This window comes from Populus euphratica, unplaced genomic scaffold (genome assembly GCF_000495115.2).
Source record: "Populus euphratica unplaced genomic scaffold, PopEup_1.0 scaffold58.1, whole genome shotgun sequence".
In the NCBI taxonomy this organism is placed as follows: Eukaryota; Viridiplantae; Streptophyta; class Magnoliopsida; order Malpighiales; family Salicaceae; genus Populus; species Populus euphratica.
Window position 1 is genome coordinate 364,916 of NW_011499864.1, and position 23,762 is coordinate 388,677.

The 23,762-nt window shown below is 33.4% G+C and overlaps 3 protein-coding genes across 3 annotated transcripts; 1 reads left to right on the forward strand and 2 right to left on the reverse strand.

The window, feature by feature from the left end:
• The first annotated feature begins 3,475 nt into the window (after nucleotides 1-3,475).
• On the forward strand, nucleotides 3,476-4,660 carry PSB28 (photosystem II reaction center PSB28 protein). Its single transcript, XM_011026190.1, has 2 exons — nucleotides 3,476-3,666; nucleotides 3,881-4,660. Exons 1-2 carry the CDS (start codon nucleotides 3,591-3,593, stop codon nucleotides 4,348-4,350), a joined length of 546 nt encoding a protein of 181 aa, XP_011024492.1. The 5' UTR covers nucleotides 3,476-3,590; the 3' UTR covers nucleotides 4,351-4,660.
• A 179-nt stretch (nucleotides 4,661-4,839) lies between these two features.
• Nucleotides 4,840-7,607, reverse strand: SDD1 (Subtilase family protein). The gene has a single exon (XM_011026189.1). It carries the CDS (start codon nucleotides 7,495-7,497, stop codon nucleotides 5,188-5,190), a length of 2,310 nt encoding a protein of 769 aa, XP_011024491.1. The 5' UTR covers nucleotides 7,498-7,607; the 3' UTR covers nucleotides 4,840-5,187.
• A 7,843-nt stretch (nucleotides 7,608-15,450) lies between these two features.
• Nucleotides 15,451-18,122, reverse strand: MUR3 (Exostosin family protein). The gene has a single exon (XM_011026192.1). It carries the CDS (start codon nucleotides 17,575-17,577, stop codon nucleotides 15,784-15,786), a length of 1,794 nt encoding a protein of 597 aa, XP_011024494.1. The 5' UTR covers nucleotides 17,578-18,122; the 3' UTR covers nucleotides 15,451-15,783.
• Nucleotides 18,123-23,762: the final 5,640 nt, after the last annotated feature.

Consider the following 23,762-nt stretch of genomic DNA (forward strand, 5'->3'; position numbering starts at 1 on the left):
GGTGGTGTAGTAGGGTAACTTTTAAGTATTGACAAGAATGCAGGAATCATGATATTGATGTGCATGTGAACAATACTTTGCCAATAAAAACCCACATGGTGTCTACTAAATCATGCTGCTCTCTCTCCAAATAATTCATTCAAACAAATCAAAACCAACTGATGATCACATTGCGGGGCTCAATTATTATTCTGAAGGCTTCAGATCAACATCACAGTTCATGGATTAATTAATTAATTAATTAATTGGCTCTAATTACACCTTTAGTGGGTTAGTTATTTGTTATGATTGAGTAGGAAAGAATCTTTCCATGTTATGTGGTAATCCCATCACACAAACAAGGCCAATACCACCAAGGCCATTCTCCATGAAACTCTCACTGGTTCATGGGAGGCCAATACTCGACTAGATTTGATTTCGAGTTAGATATAGATATCAATCTACCCGACTCTTAAACCCGATCAAAGATGGTATAACTTGTGTTATTTAATATATAATTACCTTGGTATGCATATAATTGCTATATGGGTGTTTTCTTGTAATCAAGAAGATTGACTATGGAAACGAAAAATGTCAAGAGGAGATAATTAAATAGATAAAACAAGGGAAGGGAACATGAGGAAATGGAAAGAAGTGATCGACATTACCCCCACCAACAGCCAATTCTTTTCAAGATAAAGTTTTCTTTAATGACAATTGAAAGGGAGAGTGGAGAATTATGTCAAATTTCACATGCACACATGTGGAAGTAATTTTATTTTTCAAAGTGGAAACAGAGAGTTAGTGACATAGTAACAGCATTGCTTTTATTTTTTTTAATTTGTATTTGTTAAAATAAAGTAGGAAAATGGGGGCCATGTGAAGCAGCAGCTTCCTAGAGAGAGAAGCCTATTCCCTGCTTCCTATTATTAGAGAGAGAGGGGGGAGCATGAGGAAGAGCAGCACTGTTCATAGCTCATATATATTTACATAAATAAATGAAGAAGAATACAGACATTTATGGATTGAAAAATGCTAGAACAGTGAATATTTGGAGAGTTCATGGGGGCGAAGGGCGTGAGGTGCTCCACATGGATTTATGCCATGGCAAAGCGTTGCCAGCCCTTTTATGATCCTGAAATACAAGGAGGATGGGACAAGGGGAGGCTGCCCATGTGCCACATGCTTGAGGTGGATGCTATGCCTGGCATTTACCAATTACATGGCATCGGAAACCATAGCCAATCAACCTTATATCCTGCTTGTTATCGAGGACGAAGACAAGAGCATGGTTGCAAATGTTTTTTTTTTGGTTTGAAAATACAGTATAATCATAAACGTAATAATATTTAATCCAATAATTTAAACAGGTAAATAAACTAAACATAATTTAAGATGTTATCTAAATTTATTAAAAAAAATTTCAAGATATAATTTATATTAGTTTTTAATATATCTTTTTAAATGAAAGTTTTTTAGATTTAAAATTTAAATATACTAATATATTTTTTTAAATGAAAGTTTTTTAGGTTTAAAATTTAAATATTTATACTTAATTTTTATCAAATAAATAAGAGTGGTGAGATTCAAACTTGTGACAACTTAATTATCAAAACTTTGATACTATAATTATACTTAATTTTTATCAAATAAATAAAAGTAGTGAGATTCAAATTTGTGACAACTTGGTTATCAAAGTTTTGATGCTATAATAAAAAATCAACTTAATCCAATAATTTAAGTTATTAGATAAAATTCTATAATTTATATTACTCTCTAAATATAGTTATTAAATTTGAAACGGCTCGACGGGTCGACTTGGAATCCAATAACTAGACCGGTCCAAATAAGAAAAAGACTGGCCAATGAAAAAATGTAGTTGACCCAGTAGATCGACCTTTGACCTGGACAAACTTAGACAAGATCTTTCATCTTAATTCAATAATTTAAACTGTTAGATAATATTCTATAATTTATATTATTCTCTAAGTATAGTTATTAAATTCGAAACAGCTCAGGGAGTTGACTTGGAATCCAATAACTAGACCAGTCCAAATAAGGCAAAAAATTGGCTAATGAAAAAACATAGTTGACGTAGTAGATCGATCTTTGACCTAGACAAACTTAGACGAGATCCTTTTTTTTTTTCAAATCTGGTTTTTCTCTTAAACTCTGTTTTTTAATATTTTTCTAGTTGATTATTAATTTCTGGTTTTTCTCTTAAACTCTGTTTTTTTTTATATTTTTTTAATTGATTACTAATTCTTTTCAAAGTTCATTATATAAATACTAGAAGAATATTTTATTTTTTTAATGTGTGATTTGAACTCTTTAGTATATATACTTTATGTTTTTAATATATTTTATTTTTTCAATGTGTGATTTGAACTCTTTAGTATGTATACTTTATATTTTCAATAAAAAAATTATTTTTTCAATATGAGATTTAAAGTTTTTTAATATATATACTCTATGTTTATAAGAAAAAAAAATTATATTTTTGAGATAAAAAAATTTATTTAAATATTTCAATTTAAAAAAATAATATAATATCTTTTTAATATGAGATAAATTTTTTTATATATATTCTTTTAAACTTTATTATATATATATATATATATTTATTCATATGAATTATTATTTTAAACTTTATTATATATATATATATATTCATATGAATTATTATTTAATTTTTTTATATATAATATATTAAAATATTAAATATTATTTAATTTTTTTATATTAACTTGTATAACCCCCAATCTATGCTCTTGAATGGGTTAACTTTTAGTTAAATTTGATATCTATGCTTTAAATAAAATATTAAATTTTTAAATATTTTTTAATTTTTTTATATTAACTCGTATAACCCGCAATCCAACCTCTTGAATGGGTTAATTTTTAGTTAAATTTGATATTTATGCTTTTAAAGGAACAAACACACACACATACATACATATATATATATATATATATGTATGTATGTATATATATATATATATGTATGTATATATACACGCGCGCGGGGCACGAAATAGTTTTGAAGTCAATTTTTTTATTTTCAAAATAAAAAGATACAAAGAAATATGTATCTTCTGGCTCATGATACACAGTTCATGAAGAGGCGAGCATTGTGATTCAAAGCACCATGTCTTGTGTTTTAGTACCTTCAAGAATGAAATATTTGGGCTAAAATGTAGAGATAGAACACGATAGGGTGCTTGTGGGCAATATTGTGTTGCAGGAGATGGGCATGCAATTAAGTAGGCCTTTTCACCTCAAGCAAGCCCATGATTTTAGAATGGCTTACATGGCATGATCCACCTCCAAAGCAAGCAGACCCATCAGGTATCAGGCCTGAATTAGAAGCAGAGATTTGTCCACCTCTGCATGGCCAGGCTCAAGACAGTACCTAAGCTAGGAAAATCTTAACCATGTGTTGCCGACCAGTCCTTGTGGTTTTGGTGCTCAGAATGTGAATGGCTGTCATTGATACACACCATCTCGCCTCTCTTGACACCATACCCATACAGCAAGCACTGGTCTGAGGTCTCTTTATTATACTCTTTCTCTATCTCTGTAGAGTCTATACGTTCATTACTCACACTACAATGGCAACTCTGCAGTCTCTTGCATTAGCCTCTCCTGTGGCACAGCACTTGCAGCACCAAACCCGTTCTTTCTCAGGTACTTGGTTACTTTGCTCTTGCAAAACTGCTTGAATTCATCCATCTTCTTTGTTATAAATGTGCAATACGGTAGAGGTAACTTCGTGGTTTTCCAAATCCAAAACTGTAAGTTAAGGGTATCCTCGAGTCAGCTTGAGACTAAGTCATCGTATTTCAATTTGCTAGTATTTGTGAAACCTCTAATCTCTGAGTCTATCCTGTTTTTTTGGCACGCTCAGGATCTTGGGTTGTGAATAAGAGTTCCTACTCCCTATTCAATGGCCAATCGTTGTGCTTGCCTCGCCTGCGGTTGCCCTTGATTAGACGAAAGTTGCGGACCTCTGGACTTGTTACTATGATGGTGAAACCAGCAATTCAGTTTGTTCAAGGAGCTGATGAACAGACTATACCAGATGTAAGGCTTACTAAGTCGAGAGATGGTACGAATGGCATGGCGATATTCACCTTTGATCAACCTTCAGTTTTTGACTCATCTGCTGAAGTTGGTGATATCACTGGTTTCTACATGATCGATGAGGAAGGGATTCTTCAATCAGTTGATGTTAATGCCAAATTCGTCAATGGCAAACCAGAAAGAATAGAAGCAAAATATATCATGCGGACTCCTAGAGAGTGGGACAGATTCATGAGATTCATGGAGAGATATGCTAATGCAAATGGCTTACAATTCGTCAAGAAATGAGGCAATGCATATCCTTCCCTTTCCCTTCTTTCTTTCACCTGTCCTCTTACTGTTTTTTAAATTGCTCAAAAGCAAAACTTGAAGACATTGGTTGATGCTCAGTTAGGTTGTCTGCAACATCACATTCTGCCTCTCTTTAACAAACTTTGCAGTTCTTAAGTAGTGGTGTACACTTCCACTTCCTTTCACTACTTCATATGTGTAAGTGAGATGGCTAGGGTTTTAGAACCTGTGCCTCTCATGTATAAAATCTACTGTTTCAAATTCCAGTTTGAGATAAGATGGATTGATGGATGGTCATTAAGGTAAAGCTTTTAATTGTGGGGTGCAATTCAATGATTGATTAGCCATGGATATGTATCTTCTTTAACATTGTTTTACTTCCTCGCATCTCTTTGCAAATCATTCCCCTTGAATATAGAAATTTAATGGCACAAATTCATAGCCTCTAGAACTGCTTATCATGGATAATCTGCTTCGTGTGTGTCGTTTTGTTCAAGAATGAAGGGTAGTAAAACTTTATTACCTTGAAAAAAATGCACTCAGAGTTCAATTGTACATTAAACTTCAACTTAAAAAAGATAAACTTCTTTATCAATGAGAACTCCAGCAATTCTCAATGATCATGATCCCGAGGCAATACTAATAGCAAATAAAAGCAGTCTACTGTAGTTCACAAAACGCCCATGTCACTTCCAGGTCACTGCAACTTATAAGAGATTAACTTTCTTCATTAATGCAAACTCCACCAATTCTTAATGATCATTATCCTCTGAGGCAATACTAATAGCACGTAAAAGCAGGCTGTTGTGGTACACAAAACCGGCACCGCCCATGTCACTTCCAGGTCACTGAAATGGGGCTTCTAACCTTGTAAGGTCCATGTTGAGAGTGCACCCATGTCAAATGCCCTTCTGCGAAGTCTGCCTCCCCTCTTCCTGCTTTCTTTCTTGATATGAACCATACTTTGTAACTCAAACTTTGATTTATGTGCTTGAAAATTAGCCTTTGAGGTCTTACTCTCACTTTGACTCCTTCAGGTGCTGTAACTTCAACTGAGTAGATGGAATTAGGACTTCCAACATTCGTTACGTGCCTCTTTATCATCTTACTTCTTGTTCCGTGCTTGAAGATTATGGAAATGGAAGGATAATTGAGGCTGAAACCCCTATTCATCTGCAATAAAGCATTGCAACTAACATTCCTCTGTGTGATAGTAAAAATGTCTGATCTTGTGTATCTTAGAGTGCATAGATGAGTGATATAATCATCTGGCCTGATATCATATATTAGTCCTGGACTCAGGGCTCTTTCTGGGTTTACATGTCCAGCTCCAATGGCGAAAACTCCTGCCGGTTTATCTCCATCCATTATTGGATGTCCTGAATGGTCAGTTACATCTGCAGTAGTCATTATTGCAGATTTAACGGCTGCAGGAGTCCAGTTGGGGTGAGCTGAGCGGATGAGGGCAGCAATTCCACTAACATGGGGACAAGCCATGGATGTCCCTGACATGACTGTGAAATTTGTCCTTCTAGTATCTTCCGGGAGACTGGAGGGACCCAGATTTTGAGGCCAAGCTGCAATTATGTTGACTCCTGGTGCAATTACATCTGGTTTGAGGATTGAGGGATTGGAATAACTCGGTCCTCGAGCTGAAAACTGTGCTACTGCTGGTGCTCTAGATTTCCCAATAACAGTTCCTCCATATACAATTCGAGCATGAGGTTTACTAGTAGAGTTTAAGTAAGCTTTCAAGCGAACTGCTTCATTAAAACCAATTGATGTTGCAGGCAAGACATGGACATCAACCGAGTCCTCCTGCAGATTGATTGCGGTATTGGCTAAGATCATTGCAGCCCCACCAGACTCCTTCACAGCAAGTCCTTTCTCTGTCCTCCCATTAACACCCCTGTCACAAACCACTATTTTCCCGAGAACTTTTTCCCTTGGGAGAGAACCTCTGAAACAAAATTCACTCCCATTGTCTCCGCCTGTTACATAAACCACTTCAAGTTCTTTTGTGGTGCTTGATAACCGGTTCCCGGGATACATGGATTCTCCATAAAGGAATTGTCCATTGTCCAACTGGACAAAAGCTGGAAATCTCCTATCAAGTGTGCTTGCACCAATAGTAGCAATCCATGGAGCTTCGTTAGCAACTGAGTTTTGGATAGGGCCATTGTTCCCTGCTGCACATACAACTGAGATTCCATGCTCCATTGCCCGAAAACTGCCAATCGCAATGGTATCTGCAAAAAGTGGCAATGGAAAGCCACCCAGAGAGAGGGAGAGGACGTCAACTCCATCTCTAATCGCAACGTCCATAGCTGCTAGGATATCAGAGCTGTAGCAACCGCTGAACCAGCAGACTTTGTACACTGCAACGTGTGCTCCAGGGGCCATGCCTCGAGCCACACCAGAACCTAGACCAAGCACACTTGCCATCGGGACTGAGACTCCTCCAGCTGTGGATGTTGTGTGAGTGCCATGTCCATGCGAATCTCTTGGTGATGCATATTCCTGGACATTTTCTGGTGAAGCTGAGGTAGAAGCAATACGGTGACCTTTAGTGAAGAACCTTGCACCAATAAGTTTTCTATTACAATTTGACGAATTAAAGTCTTGTCCTTCTTGGCAAATCCCTCGCCACTTCTTGGGAACCGGAGGCATTCCTTGATCATTGAAACTTAGACTCTCGGGCCAAACTCCAGTGTCAAGCAACCCAATTATCACTCCACGACCAAACCCAGACTTGTACCAAGCATTTTCTCTTGTGGGGCTAAGTCCCAAGAACTTGTAGGAATATGTTGTCTGGAGGTGGAACCTCATGTCTGGTCTAATAGCAACAACATCAGGCAACTTTTGCAATGACTCCATCTCTGATTCAGAGAGCATAGCCGCAAAACCCTCCATGGCAGAACTGTAAGAGTAAAGAAGCCGAGAGGAATGGTGTTCTTCAGACGAAACACTTCTTTCAAGAAACGAGAGATGCCATCGAGGCTTGGAGGAGAACAAAGGCCTTGTGGTGCCATGTGGATGGAGCTGAACAATGTAGGTTTGGAGTGCTGTGTGTGCATGGAGGAAGGCAAAGAAGTTGAAAAAAAGAATGGAAAAGAAGGGATGTGTTTTGGATTCCTTAGACATGTTAAGACCACTGTTCTGCAAGGATTCTGAAGCATGATTTGGCGATAGAATTGCGGGGTATTTGAAGGAGCTGGAGAGAATTCAAAGATGAGAGACTCGGGCAACAGTTCTTGGCTCTAAGAATACGAAACTCGTGAAATATAAGAGCTCTTCATCACGAGGATCCTTTGCTTATAGACAATGAGAACAAGGCTCTCTCGTTTCCTGAGGATCTATACATGGAGTCCATATCATCTGGTTTCACGAGATGTTTTTGCTAGCTTTAATGCATGCTATATCCGTTAGATTCCAAGTCTATGAATCTTGGTCTGATCGGCTTTGTCTCTGTCCTTTTGGTTCGATGATAACGGGTATTTTTAAGCCAACCTGCGTGTTAACTGAGACTGGGATTTCTCATCAGACGACCTTAAAAAGTACCCCACATCGACTCGATGCATTCAAGGGGAACATACTTCTTAATCACAAGTTTAATCCTTGAACATATAGAATTTGTTATAGATAGAGTAAGAAGCTGCAAGAACGTATTAGGAAGGCGAGAAATTGACAAGGGACTCATTAAATGTCGTTCATAGTGCATTTATGCACACGCTCTATGCTTGCTTTCTCTGGCTTCCCTCTCCCCGTGCAGCTTGTGCTTGGCTGCATTTATTGATTTCTTCTCTCCATGCTCTTATTTTCTTTCATTTTGCTCCTTATTAGTTGTGCTGCGGAGCGGGAGCTCTTTGCATTCGGAGAGATGTTGGATTCTCTGTCCCGTGCTTGCGCGCTCGAGAATTTACATACAATGACAAGCATGTATCAATGTGAGGACATGGTAGTACTATCTCGTTTTGTTTTTGTATTTTAAAAAAATTAATTTTTTAAAATTTTTTAAAGTGTTATATAAAAAATATTTTTTAAAAAATAAAAATATATTATTTTAATATATTTTCAAACAAAATATATTTTAAAAAATAATCATTATTATACTTATAAACACTTGTTTTTAAATTATATCATAAATTAAGTATCTGTTTAATTTTCATATGCAAAATATGCTTGCTCGTATTAAATTCCTACACAATCTTCTTGAATTAAATCCCAATGCTGAGGGTAAAGGGTGGTCTTAAGAACCGGACCGAGCCTGCTGATTTGATCAAAAAATCGATAAACCGAACAAAGAACAGTTTAGTCCGAGGGGACAAAACACACATTACAACTGGCCTTAACAATTGGCCTATACCTACCGGAGAGATATAATGGTGGCACATTCGTGCTTGAAGATACATTCAAAATGCAGTGCTGACGCTTGGTGTCAAACCAAGCAGCTCTCACGATTTCGGATCAAATAGACAACCATTTTCCTTTGTCATTGTTCGAGGGAAGAAAGGCTGACGGATGCCCCTTGCAGGACTCAGTAATCCAACAGCTTGTTTGCTGGCTTTGAATCACAGTAAAAATTGCGATAAGACTTCGTCCCTTTACTTCTTTGAATCACTGAAAATGCTAACAAATCATGGTAGGAATACATCCGACTGGGTTAAGCTTGGTCTGTCTATGTCTATAAAAGGAATGAAACTGCTCTAAATATTTAGAAAAATTACAAAAACAAATAACTACAACCTCTAATTAGATATAAAAAGATATAACTCATATAAAAATAAAAAAAAAAAAAAAAAAGTTTTTCAGTGATTAAAGAATATAATTTTTTATTTTTATTTTTTTTATTTTGAATTCTCTGCATTAACTTAATAAAATATAAATAAATATTTATACTGTGTAATATCTTTTTAATTTTAATAATTAAAATATCACTAAAACATTTGATTTAGGAACAACAAAGTAAATTCTCACATTACAAGTAAGTTTTCTTTATATCTACATTGATATCATAGCATGGTTTTAAGATGTGTTTTTTGTTGGATTTTATGCAATATATTTATTATTATATAAATATTTTTTTATACATAAGAATAAATATTAGGTTTTTGTTTATATCGATGACTACACCATGTATTATTTACAAGAAAGATTCTAAAAATATTTGTTAAATTTGCAGACATGATATTGAATTTTGACTATATTGATTGTATCATAATTTTTTTTTGTTTTTATTTATTTTTTAAATGATTATGATGACATTTGGCATTATGTAACATAAATGCCTTCTATTATTATTTTGAAATTCATTAATTTGAGATAATTAATTAAAACTTTAAAATCAATTAATCTAATAATTATACATGGCATCTTCTATTATATTGTTCAAATAATTAGTTTGAAGAGGTGTGACTATTACCTTTATAGATATATTGGTCTGAAGAAGAATGTCCTTAAACTTTACAGACACATTGGTATAATGAGATGAGCCTCTAAACTTTATAGACATATTAGTCTGAAATAATATTATTTTATTTATAAATATTAGTTTAATGTTGACAAAAAAAATATATAAGAAACAATCTTTTTCTTTCTCTAATTTTTCTTTATAAACTCTCTGTTTATATTTATCAAAAATAAAATAGAACTTCATAATAAACTTATAGAAGTTGTTGTTTATAAATTTAAAGCTTTTTTGTATCTTAAAGGTATATTGCCTTAACCCTATAACAAATGTAGTGGGGTCAATTAATACTTTAAAGATAGTCATCTTCACACCTCAAAATCTATTTATTATAACCTTAATTATTATATTTATGTGCTTTTAAAATATTTTTTTTATTGTAGTGGATAGATAACAACAAATTGATGTGATTTATTAGATTATACCATTAATCTTATTCACAAAATTCTAGAGCATATTGATTAAATATATCATTAGATGAGTAGACTGACTATAAGTGGTATTTATGAGTTCTACATGAAATATCAAATGTTAATTATTCTCAATAATTTGCCTAAGAAATGGACATCATGCGAGATTTCAACAATCCCACTAATCTAATGTTGCTTGAGAGGGAACATTAATATACCAAAAAGGGTATATGATATATGATGCATTAGAAAAAACACATATTTTATGGTTGTATTACACATTCTGAACAATGGAAAAAGATGAAACCATCTAGTAGAGTGTTAGGCATGTTCAACAATGGTTCGTTAATCTTAGGTCAGTTTTGGTCTAACTTCGATCCAAAGAGATCCAACCGTTAACTTGAGCTGATATTTGGATATGTGCCACATAAGATGCATGTTTACCTTTGTACCATTGGGATTTGTTATTATTTGAATTATTGGTAAGTAATTATTGTTTGAAGCTCTGCCCAGAATCTGTCATGACTTTCAATCTGAAAACCCAAACACCCAAAGCTAACAACACACCCTCAACCACTAAAAATCCCACAAACCAACACCAAAACACCCAAAACACAGCCTCCCCAACCTCTATCCAACCCACTCCCCCCTCGGGTTTTTGGGCTAATAAGATAAGAGTTACCGACTTTAACACTCGATGCACTCCTGACCCTATCCCTTGTAAGCTGGTTGGCTCTCGTCTCAAAATGACTAAGGGATTATGGGATAAATCCTCTACGGTGTGGCATTGTTGCCTAGTAGGTTTTTTTCCTGGTTTTAAGCTTTCTTAGTCTGCTATGAATTCAATTGCTCACAGGATATGAAAGAGGTTTGGCCTTAAAGATGTGACATCCTTGGCCAATAGATTTACAATGTTTCGTTTCAAAACAAAAGATGACCTATAAAAGGTCATTGAAAATGATCCTTGGATGTTTGGTGTCGCACGTCCCCCGCGCGGCGATTCGGCGATTTTTCATTCTTTTTGCTTGATTTGGGGTCTTGGGAGTCGCCACCTAGTATTTACATGAAGGTTACTAGGAAACCCAAATTTACTGGTCTTTGTCAGAAATTCAAAGGTAAGGGACTAGTTGTGGCTAGAGAAGGTATTAGCACCCCTAGCACACCCTACCTAAGGTAAGCTGCTTTGTGATTTGATGATTTAAAAATTTAAAATATTAATTAAATTCTAAGGTTTTAATAAATCAGTTATTAAATCCCCGAATTTGTGTAGAAACTTGTTCTTACACTTTCATGGAAAATATAACTTGATTTTATTTATCCTTAAGATATTTAATCATATTCAAATTATACAATTAATTCTTTTTTATCTTTTTTTTTTTTATTTTTATAATTCAATAACATAAAAAAAACAAACACACCCACACACATCTCCTTTTTTATTATTTTCTCATGCACCCACATTTACATATCACAAATTATCAAAATTTCAAATAAAACCAACATTACATAAAAAAAAAACCACAAATTACAAAAATAGCCCCAAAGAATCTGGGATTTGCTGGGGAGGCCCTTCTGCATAATGGAGCAGTGTGAAGGAAGGTTTTTGGACTGCCGGAACAGTGGCACGCGCCGCCGCTGGATAAGCAGGGAAACAGGGGAGTCTGGCCTGCTTTCTTCTTCTCTTCCCTCTCTTACCGACGATGAGAACAACATCACCTACAAAGCAACAAAATCGCAACAACAGTGTTTTTAACTTTCCCTTTTTTTTCATTCTGTTCCCAGGCTCCCTTCTTTTCCCGATCTGAGTCCATATTCCCTTGTTTCAGATCTGTTTCTTCTCTTTTGTTTCACCATCTCATCTGTTTCAAGTGGCCAGCGAAATGTCACAGGGGCGGCTGGCGGCTGAGCTTCTGTCGTGTCTGTGCAGCTGCCAATGGCCGATTCTGGTCTTGGTGAGAACGAGAGCTTGCGGGCTGCTAGGCGGTGTTCTTGGTGGCTGCTGCTGTGTGGCTTGGTGGAGGCCGGAGACCTGGCTCGGTCTGTGATGGAGGCTGAAGCTGCCGGCGAGAGGGGAGAGTGAAGGGGAAGAGAGATGTCTCTTGTTTTCTTTAAGGGAAGAGGGCAGCTGGCCTCTAGTTTGTTTTTTTTTTAAAGAGGGGAAGTGAGCGGCTGAGAGAGAGGAAGGTTCCAGCAGTGTGGAGAAAAAAAAAAAGGAGAAGGCTCCCTTGGTTTCGGAGAGAAACAGGGAACCAAGGGAACGACGACCTGCTTTGTCAAGGCAAATGGGAGCTGCTCAGGAGCAAAAATCGCAAGCTAAAAGGGAGGGTTTGTGGTGGCGGCTTCTTTGATAAAAGATGAAAGCTTCAATTTTTTTCTCTTGGGCGGCTGTAGGGAAGATGATGAGCGACGACTTTTTTTTGGTTTTGGGAGGCAGGGGTAGTCTCTGTTCTCCAGGGAAGGTGGGGGGCAAGCAGACTCCAATGGAAGAGAAAGGGGTTTTTGCTTCTTCTATGGAGCGGCCGAGAGATAGAATAACTTTTAGGTTTAGGTTTTTTTTCTGTTCCCCCCTCTCCCTCAAAATTTCTCCATCGAATCTATTTTTCGTTTCCAATTCCTCCCCCCCTTTTCATTTACTGTAGCATGCTATTTATAGGAAAAGTTTTGCTAGGTTTTCAAACTAGTCCCTCAACTTTCCCTTTCCTTTTCTTTTCCTTTCTTTTTTTTTAAAAATTTTGATTTTCTCTTTTTTTTTGTATTTTTTAAAAAAATTAATATCAACGTCAACTCAACAAGAAAAATCAGTGATTGTAAAATTTACGCATTAAAAGTTGAACGCGTTTAAAATATTTTTGAAAATTTAATTTTTGTAAAATGATGTTGAAAATGCTAAAAACAATGCAAATATATTAAAGTGCATTTTTTGGGGTTTTTCATTGTTTTTTTCTATTTTTGATTTTTTCTGAAAATTTATCAAAAACATGGGTCAAAAATTGGGTAGCAACATTTGGTAGGAAAACCATTATTCTTCAAAAATGGCATTCTAGGTTTGTCTTCGATATGAATAAGATCACCAAAATTCTAATATGGACTCAAATTTATGATCTACCTTTTCCTTTATAGACAAAGGAGGGTTTAAGTGAGGTAGCCAGTATGGTGGGTCAACCACTCTCTTGTGATAAGTTGACATTTAGATGTAAGCGTTTAGACTACGCGCGATTGTGTGTAGAGGTAGATGCATCTCTACCATTTATCCATAAATTTGAACTTGAGTTCTCCACTACTATAAGAGAAGTTCATATGAACTATAAATGGAAGCCGAAGAGATGTGAAAAGTGCCAAGTTTTTGGTCACTCATGTTAGCCTTCAATTGATAAGCAGGTCAATAGTGATATCTCTCCTAGTCATCGAGGTAAAGGTAATGCCTTACCTGCCACAAATACAAATGATAAGCAGGTTCATGGTGATGCCTCTCCTAGTCATCAGGGTAAAGGTAATGCCTCAGTTGCCACTGATACAAATGATAAACAGGTTAATGGTGATGTCTCTTCTAGTCATCAGGGTAAAGGTAATGCCATTACCTTCCCTGCCACTGATAGAGATGAAATGTCCTCTGAAGACTTAGATTCCTCAGCTGAGACAAATATTGATTTCTTAGACGCAACAGACACAAATGAGCCAGCCTCTGATTCCTCAACTGAGAGTCAGCTGAAGCCATCTGATACTAGGGATGTTAATTCATTAACTCCACTGTCTAAAAACGACCATATTAGGACATTGCTACTAGAATTGCCTGTGTGCGCGACTAGTAAGCAAATGTCTTTGTCATCTTCTTGTGAAACCATTTTTTTAATCTTATGTACCTACCATTTATTTACCTAAGATGACACCATTTCAGCACGTCCTCTAAAATCTCTATCTGTTGCACACTCTGTTGGATGTGATGACATTGGATTTACTCTTGTTACTAGAAGGGATAAGAAGAAGGGTATCTTCAAGATGAAAACTCGAGCAGCTACACATCATGTGGAACCATTTTTTTTACTTTCTAGATGAGCGATTATCTTACCTAAGTTTTGATAATTTCTATATCAACCGACTGATCGCTTTATGCTAATTTGTATGTTTTCTTTCAATGTACAAGCTTGTTTCTTTTTTGTTAACCTTTTAGGTCCTTCATAATACTTGAGATATGCCTCTTGCATCATGTATTTTTTTGAATCTATACAAAACTTTTATTTAAAAAAATGAAATAATTATCAAATTTATTATTCTTAACTTTTTTTATTTTAATATTATTTTTTTTTATTTTAATTCTTATTAGTTATGCCAGGGAATGAGAGTTCTTTGTATCCAGGAGATGTTAGGATTTCATGTCCCAAACTTGCGTGCTCAAGAATTTACATACAATGACCAATATATTTGATGTTTCAATGTTAGGACATAACACTTAAATTTTGTTTATTTTTGGGTTTTAAAAATATTTTAAAAAAATAAAAAATTTTAATTAATTTTTTTAATATTTTCAAATTATTTTAATATAATGGTATCAATAATAATTTTTTAAAATAAAAATATTTTAAAAAATAATTATTACCTTGTACTGTTTAAGTAATATCCCAAGTTATATGATGAGGTATGCATTTAAATAATTTTCATCTGCTAACTAATTTTCATCTGCAAAACATGCTTGCTATTATTAAATTTCCATCACCATCTTCTTGAATAAAATCCCAATGACGAGGGTAGAGGGTGGTCTCATGAACTGGACTGAACCTGTTGATTTGATCAGAGAATCGATGAACCGAACCTAGAACGGTTTAGTCCGTCCCCGGGGACAAAACACACATTACAACTGACCTGTAACAATTGGCCTACACCTACTGTCTAAACCAGGTTGGACCGGAGAGATATAATGGCGGCACATTCGTGCTTGAAGATAAAATAAATATGCAGTGCTAACGCTTGGTGTCAAACCAAGCAGCTCTCACGATTTCGGCTCAAATAAACAACCATTTTTCTCTGTCATTGTTTGAGGGAAGAAAGGCTAACGGATGCCCCTTGCAGGACTCAGTAATCCAGCAAGCTTGTTTGCTGGCACAAAAAGTAGAGCAAAATTGTGATAGGACTGCGTCTCTTTTCTTTTTTGAATGACTGAAAATGCTAACGAATCATGGTAGGACTACATCCGATGCCTACTTCCCACACTAAGGCTCAAGATGCATCAACACTCGTTTATTATTTCTTGTATTTAATAATCAGAGAAACAAAAAATATCGATATTTCACTACAATACAGAAAAAAATTGCTGCTAAGCAAAACAAATAATGCAGAAGGAGAAGAGAACCTGTAATATAAGTAATATTAGAAGCAGTGATTGTATATTTTGGATTAAAACAAGGATCCGTGCCTGATAAACTTCATTATAGGTTCCACAAAGTTTTCTTCACCAGGTCTTGACAACGGTCCATACCTTAGCTGGGCCGGCTTGCTCTATGCTCTGTGGCTTCCATTGGAAGTTTCTCAAACTTCTATTGCTATATCATCAGCTCTACATCATGACTGACCTCTTCGCTCATTCTTCCATGAATTTTTTGCAGCTTCAGCAGATGAACCACCAGAATCAGCATTGCCATCCTTTGGTTTTGAGAAGAAAGGATCCCACTCATGACCCCCCACCTCTCGCTGTCCTTCATCGAGCAATGCATATTTCCAACTGTTCTCCTCCACAAAATTATCATATTCTGTACGGCCTTCAATAATGTTCTTCCTCAACCTTGTGACTTTGTCAATGACTGCCTGTGCCGCGACATCAAAAGCATCTTTAAGAGTCTCTAATTTTGAGCGAGGATCTGCATATATAAGCGATGGAATGAGGTTTATAACATTATCCCTCATGATCTTGACCTGCTCAGGAGAAATTTGACTAAGCCGTTCTTCAATGCTAACATTTCTCTTACGGATATCATCCTCTGGAATGAACACTGAATATGTAGTATAATTCTTTGGAAGATGCCAAGTATACTGTGTGTACGCCGAACCAGGATGGAAGAAGACAGGGATGCAACCTGCCAGCATTGAGTCGAAAGCTGACCTCCGTGTGTAAGAATCACCTTGAGGCTGGAGACAGAAAAGAGAACTCTGAAACATCTGCATTATGCTGCTTGGTGAATGACACTTGCTCTCCCCAAAATCACATTCCAGCAGCTTGCCCACCTTTGACTTCTTGCACTGATCTATGATCTGCCCTCTAATTGATTTGGGGTTATCAGGGCGTGGTGCCCCGGCAAAAGAAAAGAGCCATTTCCTCTCTAATTTCCTCATTCGATCTTGCCAAGTAAACACATCAGCATCCTTTGCAGGATGAAAATAGGTCGGATAAGGAATGCCAAAATCATTAGCATTCCATGGACTTGATTCGACCACAAGCATTGACATATTTTTTGCAGCTGGCAAAAATAGAAGCTTATTACCCCAATCCGATTCTTCATCCGTTAGCCTCCTAAAATCCCATGTTATCCTCCCAGCAACCAGAAAATGATCCCTGCCTTGCATAATCCCCCACTCTGGCCTCTTCATGAGCCAGTCAACCAAATCAAGTGAAGCAGCATCCCTCCTCGAAACGTTATGCCCCCAAAGATACCTAGCAATATCAAACCCCGCATAAAATGGCACAAAAATCGCAGCAGCAACAGAAGAATCATTTGTCAGGCACTCATACTGCTTCATCCTATTACTGAATATCACATCTACTGCGAACTGATTTGTGGCATACCAACCTGTATTTGAAAACACCCCTTCAACATTCTCCAGTGGGGGTCCCATCCCAGCATTAGTTGTGAACTTACACATATTAGTCCAAAGACTCAAACTCCTACACTCCTTCAACATATCCTCATTAAACCTAGAAGGCAAATCATGGACATAAATATACCTCCCTCCACACGGATCACTCTTATTTTCCACCGTTCTCAAAGCTCTCGAAAAAGGGAAATTCTCAATCTTTTGACTGCTAGTAGAGGTAGTTTTCAATCGGGTGGTTTCAGTACTACTAGGAGTAGCGTTTGATGGGATGGTCTCACTAGTACTAACACTAGGGCTACTTTTCAAAGGGTTGTCTGGTAACCGATAAAAAGCAGGGGTTTTTGATTCTGGATTTAACGGGGTTGGATCCAATTTGACAGATTTATCAACAGTGCTACCTGCTAGAACAACAAAATGAAAATACAATAACAAAATCCAAAAGAAGGCAGAGAGCGAAGCCAACAAACAAAGGCGGTTATGCTGATTCTTTCCTCCCCCTTTCTCCATCAGCTCAGAAGAAACATTTGTCGGAGACCGGCGTCTCATTGCAAAATCCTAACACTCCAAACCTCAAACCCTAAATCAATCACTACCTAAATTCAACATTTTTAATCTCACAATCCTCTAACACAAGAAACCCGGTTCTCAAAATCCCAACAGTAGAAACCAGCTAAAAATGAAAAAAAAAAAAAGATCTAAAATTTATCAGTAGTTATGCTGCATCTAGTACTGATAGAAGTACAAAAACTGGAGAGATCACAATCTGAGCCCAAGCTAAGACTACAAGAACCCAAAAAAAACTGTGTTTCTACCCTGAGAATTCGATTAATAAGCACGAATCATTCTTGATCACTGATCAAGTAGACAATCTTTCACCATTTTTCACAGAGAAAAAAATAAAGGAAAAGGCTTTTTCATTGGCAAATCAAAAGGGAAGAAGCATCTTTGGTGAAAGATAGAACGGGACTTACAGAGATTGGATTGGCAGAGAATTGAAGATGAAACAGAGAGTGGGGGAGACGGAGGAGAAGACGAAGTGGGAACTGGGAAAACAGGAAAACAGAACGCGTAAAATAAGAAACAGAGGTGGAGGCGCACGTTAATTTTATGTTGAGACGAGGAAGCTGTCTTTTGTCGGTAGCCGGCGGGATCTTGCCACGTGGAAGTAAAGAGTTGATGTGTCGGTTGATGAAAGGTGATTTCACTTCCTGGAATTGCCTTGTTTGGAGTTCAATTGCAATCATTTTCCTTGTATGTTCAATAATTTGAGTGTTTGATTTCTAGTTACAACCTGTTTTTAAAAATTATTAATTTAAAAAATTAAGCTAATTATTTTAAGTTTTTAAATTAATTTGAATTACTAATATTAAAAAAATCTGAAAAATATCATCTTCATCATAATACTACTTCTCTTCTCCTCCTAATTACTACCATCAACTCTTCAATTATCAATTTTATAATAATATGAAATTTTTGCCTAAACCACGTATTGATTCCATATCTATTAGTTTTGCATAAATACTATAATTTATAGAATTCATTTAAAAAAAATAATTATAAAAACTAGCATAATACTAAACCCATAATGATTAATGCCGTTAACTTTTTATCAATTTAATTAACTAAAAATACTAAATTGTTTGGATATTTCATTATAAAGACTTGTTCAAAAGTTTTTTTAAAATAATTTAAAATTGTTTTATTTTTTATTAACTTTAAATTAATATATTTTTAGTGTTTTCAAATTATTTTGATGTGCTAATGTCAAAAATTATTTTTAAAAAATAAAAAAATATCGTTGACATGTATTTTGACATGAAAAGCTATTTGAAAAACAATAATAATCACACTTTCAAACAGGTTCTAACTCAATCCACAATAAAATTAAATTTATTTTTAGTTATAGTAAAATTATTAATTTATTATTTATTTATTTATTTATAAAGCTTTATTTAAAGAATAAAATGATTTATACATGGTTAATTTATCATTCTTTATTTATTTGGGGCAACAATATGTTTTTATTTTTTTTTATAAGAGTACAATTATCATATTGCCATTGAAAAAGTTAATAATTAAGGAGAGTGAGGTGAGAATTGTTTAACAAAGTTAGTTGATTACTTTCTACACCTAATCTCCATTTATGGACCATAAATTACTCATAGCCCCTTTATTGGACGAAGAAATGTTCAAATCATTTAGCTGGCAAATAGTAATGTTTGTCTTCGATTAAATTGGAATAATGAACTTAGATCCGTTTATTTTTTGCGGTTTTAGACTTAAACTAGCTTGTATTTTTAAAGGGTGTTTTACAGAGTTTTTATTTTTGTTTTTGTTATTTAAAAGTATTTTTAATTTAAAAATATAGTAATATGATTTTTTAGTGCTTTTTGATGGTTTTGATATACAATATCAAAAATTAAAAAAATATTCTAATATACTTTAAAATAAAATATTATTTTTAAAAATACTCTTTATTGCAGTCTCAAAAGAAAATATTATTTAATATTATTTTAAACTGTTTGCCTAGTATCTTTATTAGAACACAGGAAGCATGATTCCAACATAGAAGGGTGGTAAGAGAATAATCCTCTAAAATGTCAAATACTAAACTTGTGTTTAATAATGCAATGTAAGTGTTTCATAGAAAAACATTTTAATTTTAATTTAAATAGTATCAAATTTGATGGTTTTTTTATGATTTTAATACATAAATAATAATAGTAATTTGATATTTTTAAATCTAAATAAGTTTTTAAAAAAACTTTTAAACACAATTTAGACTCATTATTAAACATATTTTAAAAATTAGAATTGTTTGGGCTACATAACCAAGCACGCAAAAAGACAACAAGCGACATAGCACAAAGCATTAAAATCAGAGGAGAAGCAAGAAAATATATTTAGCGCGCTCCAGAGAGCCAAAAGGGTGGCTTGCTGATTTCCTCAAGGAGTAATTACGGCGGAGATGGCGGCGTCTGGAGGAGTGTGACCGCTGAACGTGGTTTGTATTAACTCGGGATCCTGAAACTACGTTGGGCGATGGAGGCAGGATCCTTATCATCAGGTAAAAATCAAATGCCCATAGACAAGTTTATATATCTGTCATGCATTATTATTATTATTATTACTTCACATATTCATTGAGCCTCTCTTAGTTGATTTCTCTTTTCACCTTTAAATTAACCTGATTTGAAAGAAGAAAATAAATAAATTTGGTTAACGTTAGAGACACGGTATGGATAAAAAAAGACACGTGTCTTTTTGTATTTTATATTATAAAAATATTAAAATTTATTTTAGATACATATTTATTTTATATATTTATCTATGCTTTTTTAACCAAACACTAATTATCTATCAAGTTAGGGCTTTTCTTAGAATTTTCAAAATTCAAACCATTTACTAATTGAACAAAATGAAATTCTCGCTATTGAAATTCAAATCAATAGTTTGAATTTTCTTCAAACAATAGATCATGTTATCCCTAATTTGACAAACCCCAATCCCTTATGTTAAAATTAATTTGTATAAAATCATAGTTTTAAAATCTAATATATCTCAAGGATCAAACTAAAATCCCAAATTGAAACCAGATTAAGTTTAAGAAAAAGCTAAAAAAAATAAAACCCTGATTAACTAGTTAAAAAATCCAACAAAACCCGTTTAAAAATTTAAATACAATTTATTAATTATTTATTTTTTTAAATATTATTTTTTTGATTTATTTTAAAAAAATAAGGATAAACTGATTAAAACCCATCAATTGGATTTTGTGCTGGATTAACAACTAAACCAGGTTTAAAAATTATGAATAAAACTAGTTTTTAATGAATGGTGGCTTCATCATTGTGCTTAACTTGTGCCTTTGATTTTCCACCATGTAAAGGCGCAATTAGCAGTAGCCTACCATTCTTTTAACAAACCAGTCATCGATCTTTATCAAATATTGTGTAAAGTTATCTCCCATGCCCCTCGAATTTTCTAAAGGAGGAATCTTCTTTCAAGTAGACTCTATATATATATATATGGAAACCCACAAGAGAAACTTGATGTCTTTTCATTGTTTAGTATGTGTTTAGTAGTGTAATAACCATTATTTTTTATAATATTTTTATTTAAAAATATATAAAATAATATTTTTTTATTTTTAAAAATTATTTTTGATATCAGTATATAAAAATAATATGAAAATATAAAAAAATATTTATTTAAAATAAAAAATAAAAGTTTTTAAATTTTTTCAAAAAAAATTTAAAAAACAAAAAAATAAACAGGTTGAAGGTTTATTTATTTATTTATTTACAATGTTATTTACGATATTTAATTCAATATTTATTTTAACAAAACACTTCTGTTTTTATAATTATATTTAGGACCACAGGTAATTAGGTAGGCAATCACTCCCTTCACATCTTCTCAAAACTAAGTCAACCTTAATTTCAGGCATAGACGAGGGGATTAGTGACGGTAGATACAGGGTGCCGGCCTCGTCGTGTAAAAACTGGTCGTCTATGGCAATGACTCGAAGCTAATGTAATATTATGTACCTTTATTTTAATGTTAAAAGTATCCCGGGTTAGTTTATATTTCATTGAAAAACAAAATTTATTTAATATGTTACGTTGCACGTATAAATTTTTTTTTAATATAAAAGTATTTAGACCGTATGGGATTTTTTAATATTATAATTATGTCTGATCTAATAAATTAATTTTTTATTTTTTATTTTTTATTTAATATTATTATCTTCAAGTGAATGATTGATTTGATGAATTAAAATTTTTAATTTAACTTTAAAAATATTATTAATAATAATATATTAAATTGATTTGAATTTTATGGTTTAACTATTAAATTTACTCACAACTTGAGTAATAAATTTTATTAGATTTAATTTTTTAAATTATTATAATTTTAATTAAATGTTTTTAGTAATAGCAAAAAGCCGGCCTTGGTATAGGATTCGGAAAGAAAAATCCATCGAATAAACTATGTTTTCGTACTCTCAAACACTTGTAGTGTCTTGTCACCATCTTACATCAAGGTTCCATGCATGTATTAATTGGAGGCCTTAGAAACTTGAAGAGTAGTTTATATATATATAATAATGTTTTTGAAAAGATAAAATTACAATGATTTTGTCACTGGAAAAGAATTTTGGTTGGGGAGGGTAATTTTATCTTTTCAAGAACATTGATTAATCATTAATATATATATATATATATATAAAATAATGTTTTTGAAAAGATAAAATTACAATGATTTTGTCACTGGAAAAGAATTTTGGTTGGGGAGGGTAATTTTATCTTTTCAAGAACATTGATTAATCATTAAAGGATTCCTGGGGATTACTTTTGTCTTTTCAATTGTCTCAAAACAGTATAATTATTTATTTGCCCCAAGATAAAGAAAATGAACTGATGGGCAAGAAGGTTGTTTATGCCTCTGCATTTTTGCAAGATCATGAAAGGAACTTTCTATCCTTACATTTGAGGGAAAATATGGAAAGGGTCCAGAGAAAATTTTATTTTTTCATTGGTTTTTACATGAATGTCAAGATCAGGAGGCTGCTTTAGATTTTGCACATTGATTATTAGTTTTTTAAATAAAAAAAACAGTTAGCGTGTGAGATGTATTTATGATTTTATAATGGTGTATATAATTTATTTTCATGATTAAATATGTTGTTTCGTCATGTCAAGCATTGTTTTGACCTTTTTTTATGCTGTGATAAATAATAATGATCGATGGTTGTTTTTTTTCCCTTCATGCTTTTCTCCTTTTCTCTCTAATAAAAAGTGCACACCTCTCCTATTTATTTTTTTTTTATAAATTTTAGTTCTTAGATTTTTTATTCTTTATTTTAGTCCTGAGCTCTTTTGAAAAAGTTTTCGATGTTTTCAATTTTATTATTAAATTATAATTTATCATGAATTATTATTTCTAATTCGGTTTTTATTCTTTTGATTTCTGATTTTTTTTTTTAACTCTTTTTTTAAAGTTTTGTTGTTTTTGATTTTATCATTCAATTAAAGTTTGTATTATTTTATTTTTTAATTTAGTCTTTATTCTTTTGATTTATATTTCTTTACTTTAAAGTTTTTTGCCTTTTTGATTTAAGAATCTAATGTTAATTTTTTTATGCCCTCTAATTTATTTTTTATTTTGATTCTTAGACTTTTGATTCCCTTATTTTCTTAATTATAATTTTTTTTCCTGGTTTCAACCTTCATCGTTTGATTTGTTGGGAATTGGGTTTTGTGGTTTTTCTATTTGTTGTGCTTCCAATCTAATAATACAAGTCATGAGTTTTAAGAGTTAATATAGTTAGAGATTCCTTTTATTTTCTCATTTGCGGTTATGATTTTGCATTATTTTTTTCAAAAAATATTGATTTTGTGGTTATATTCAAATTTTTTTCTATCGGTTTATCCTGGTATTTTATTAATAAAGTTTAAAAAAATATATTATTTTGTATTTAATTTTCAAGTTCTTTTATTTTATTTTATGCTAATGAGCTTTATTTTATAAAAAATAATTATTTTGAAATAATATTTCTGATATGGCCGACTTTGCATAGTTTTTTTCTTTTATTTTATTCACTTAATTTCATATATGTTTTTATTTTTATTATTTTTTATTGATTTTAATTATCAAATTTGGTTGGTACAAACAGATAAATATCTCATTTTGTGAGATTAAATATCTTGATCTACATCTATTTTTTA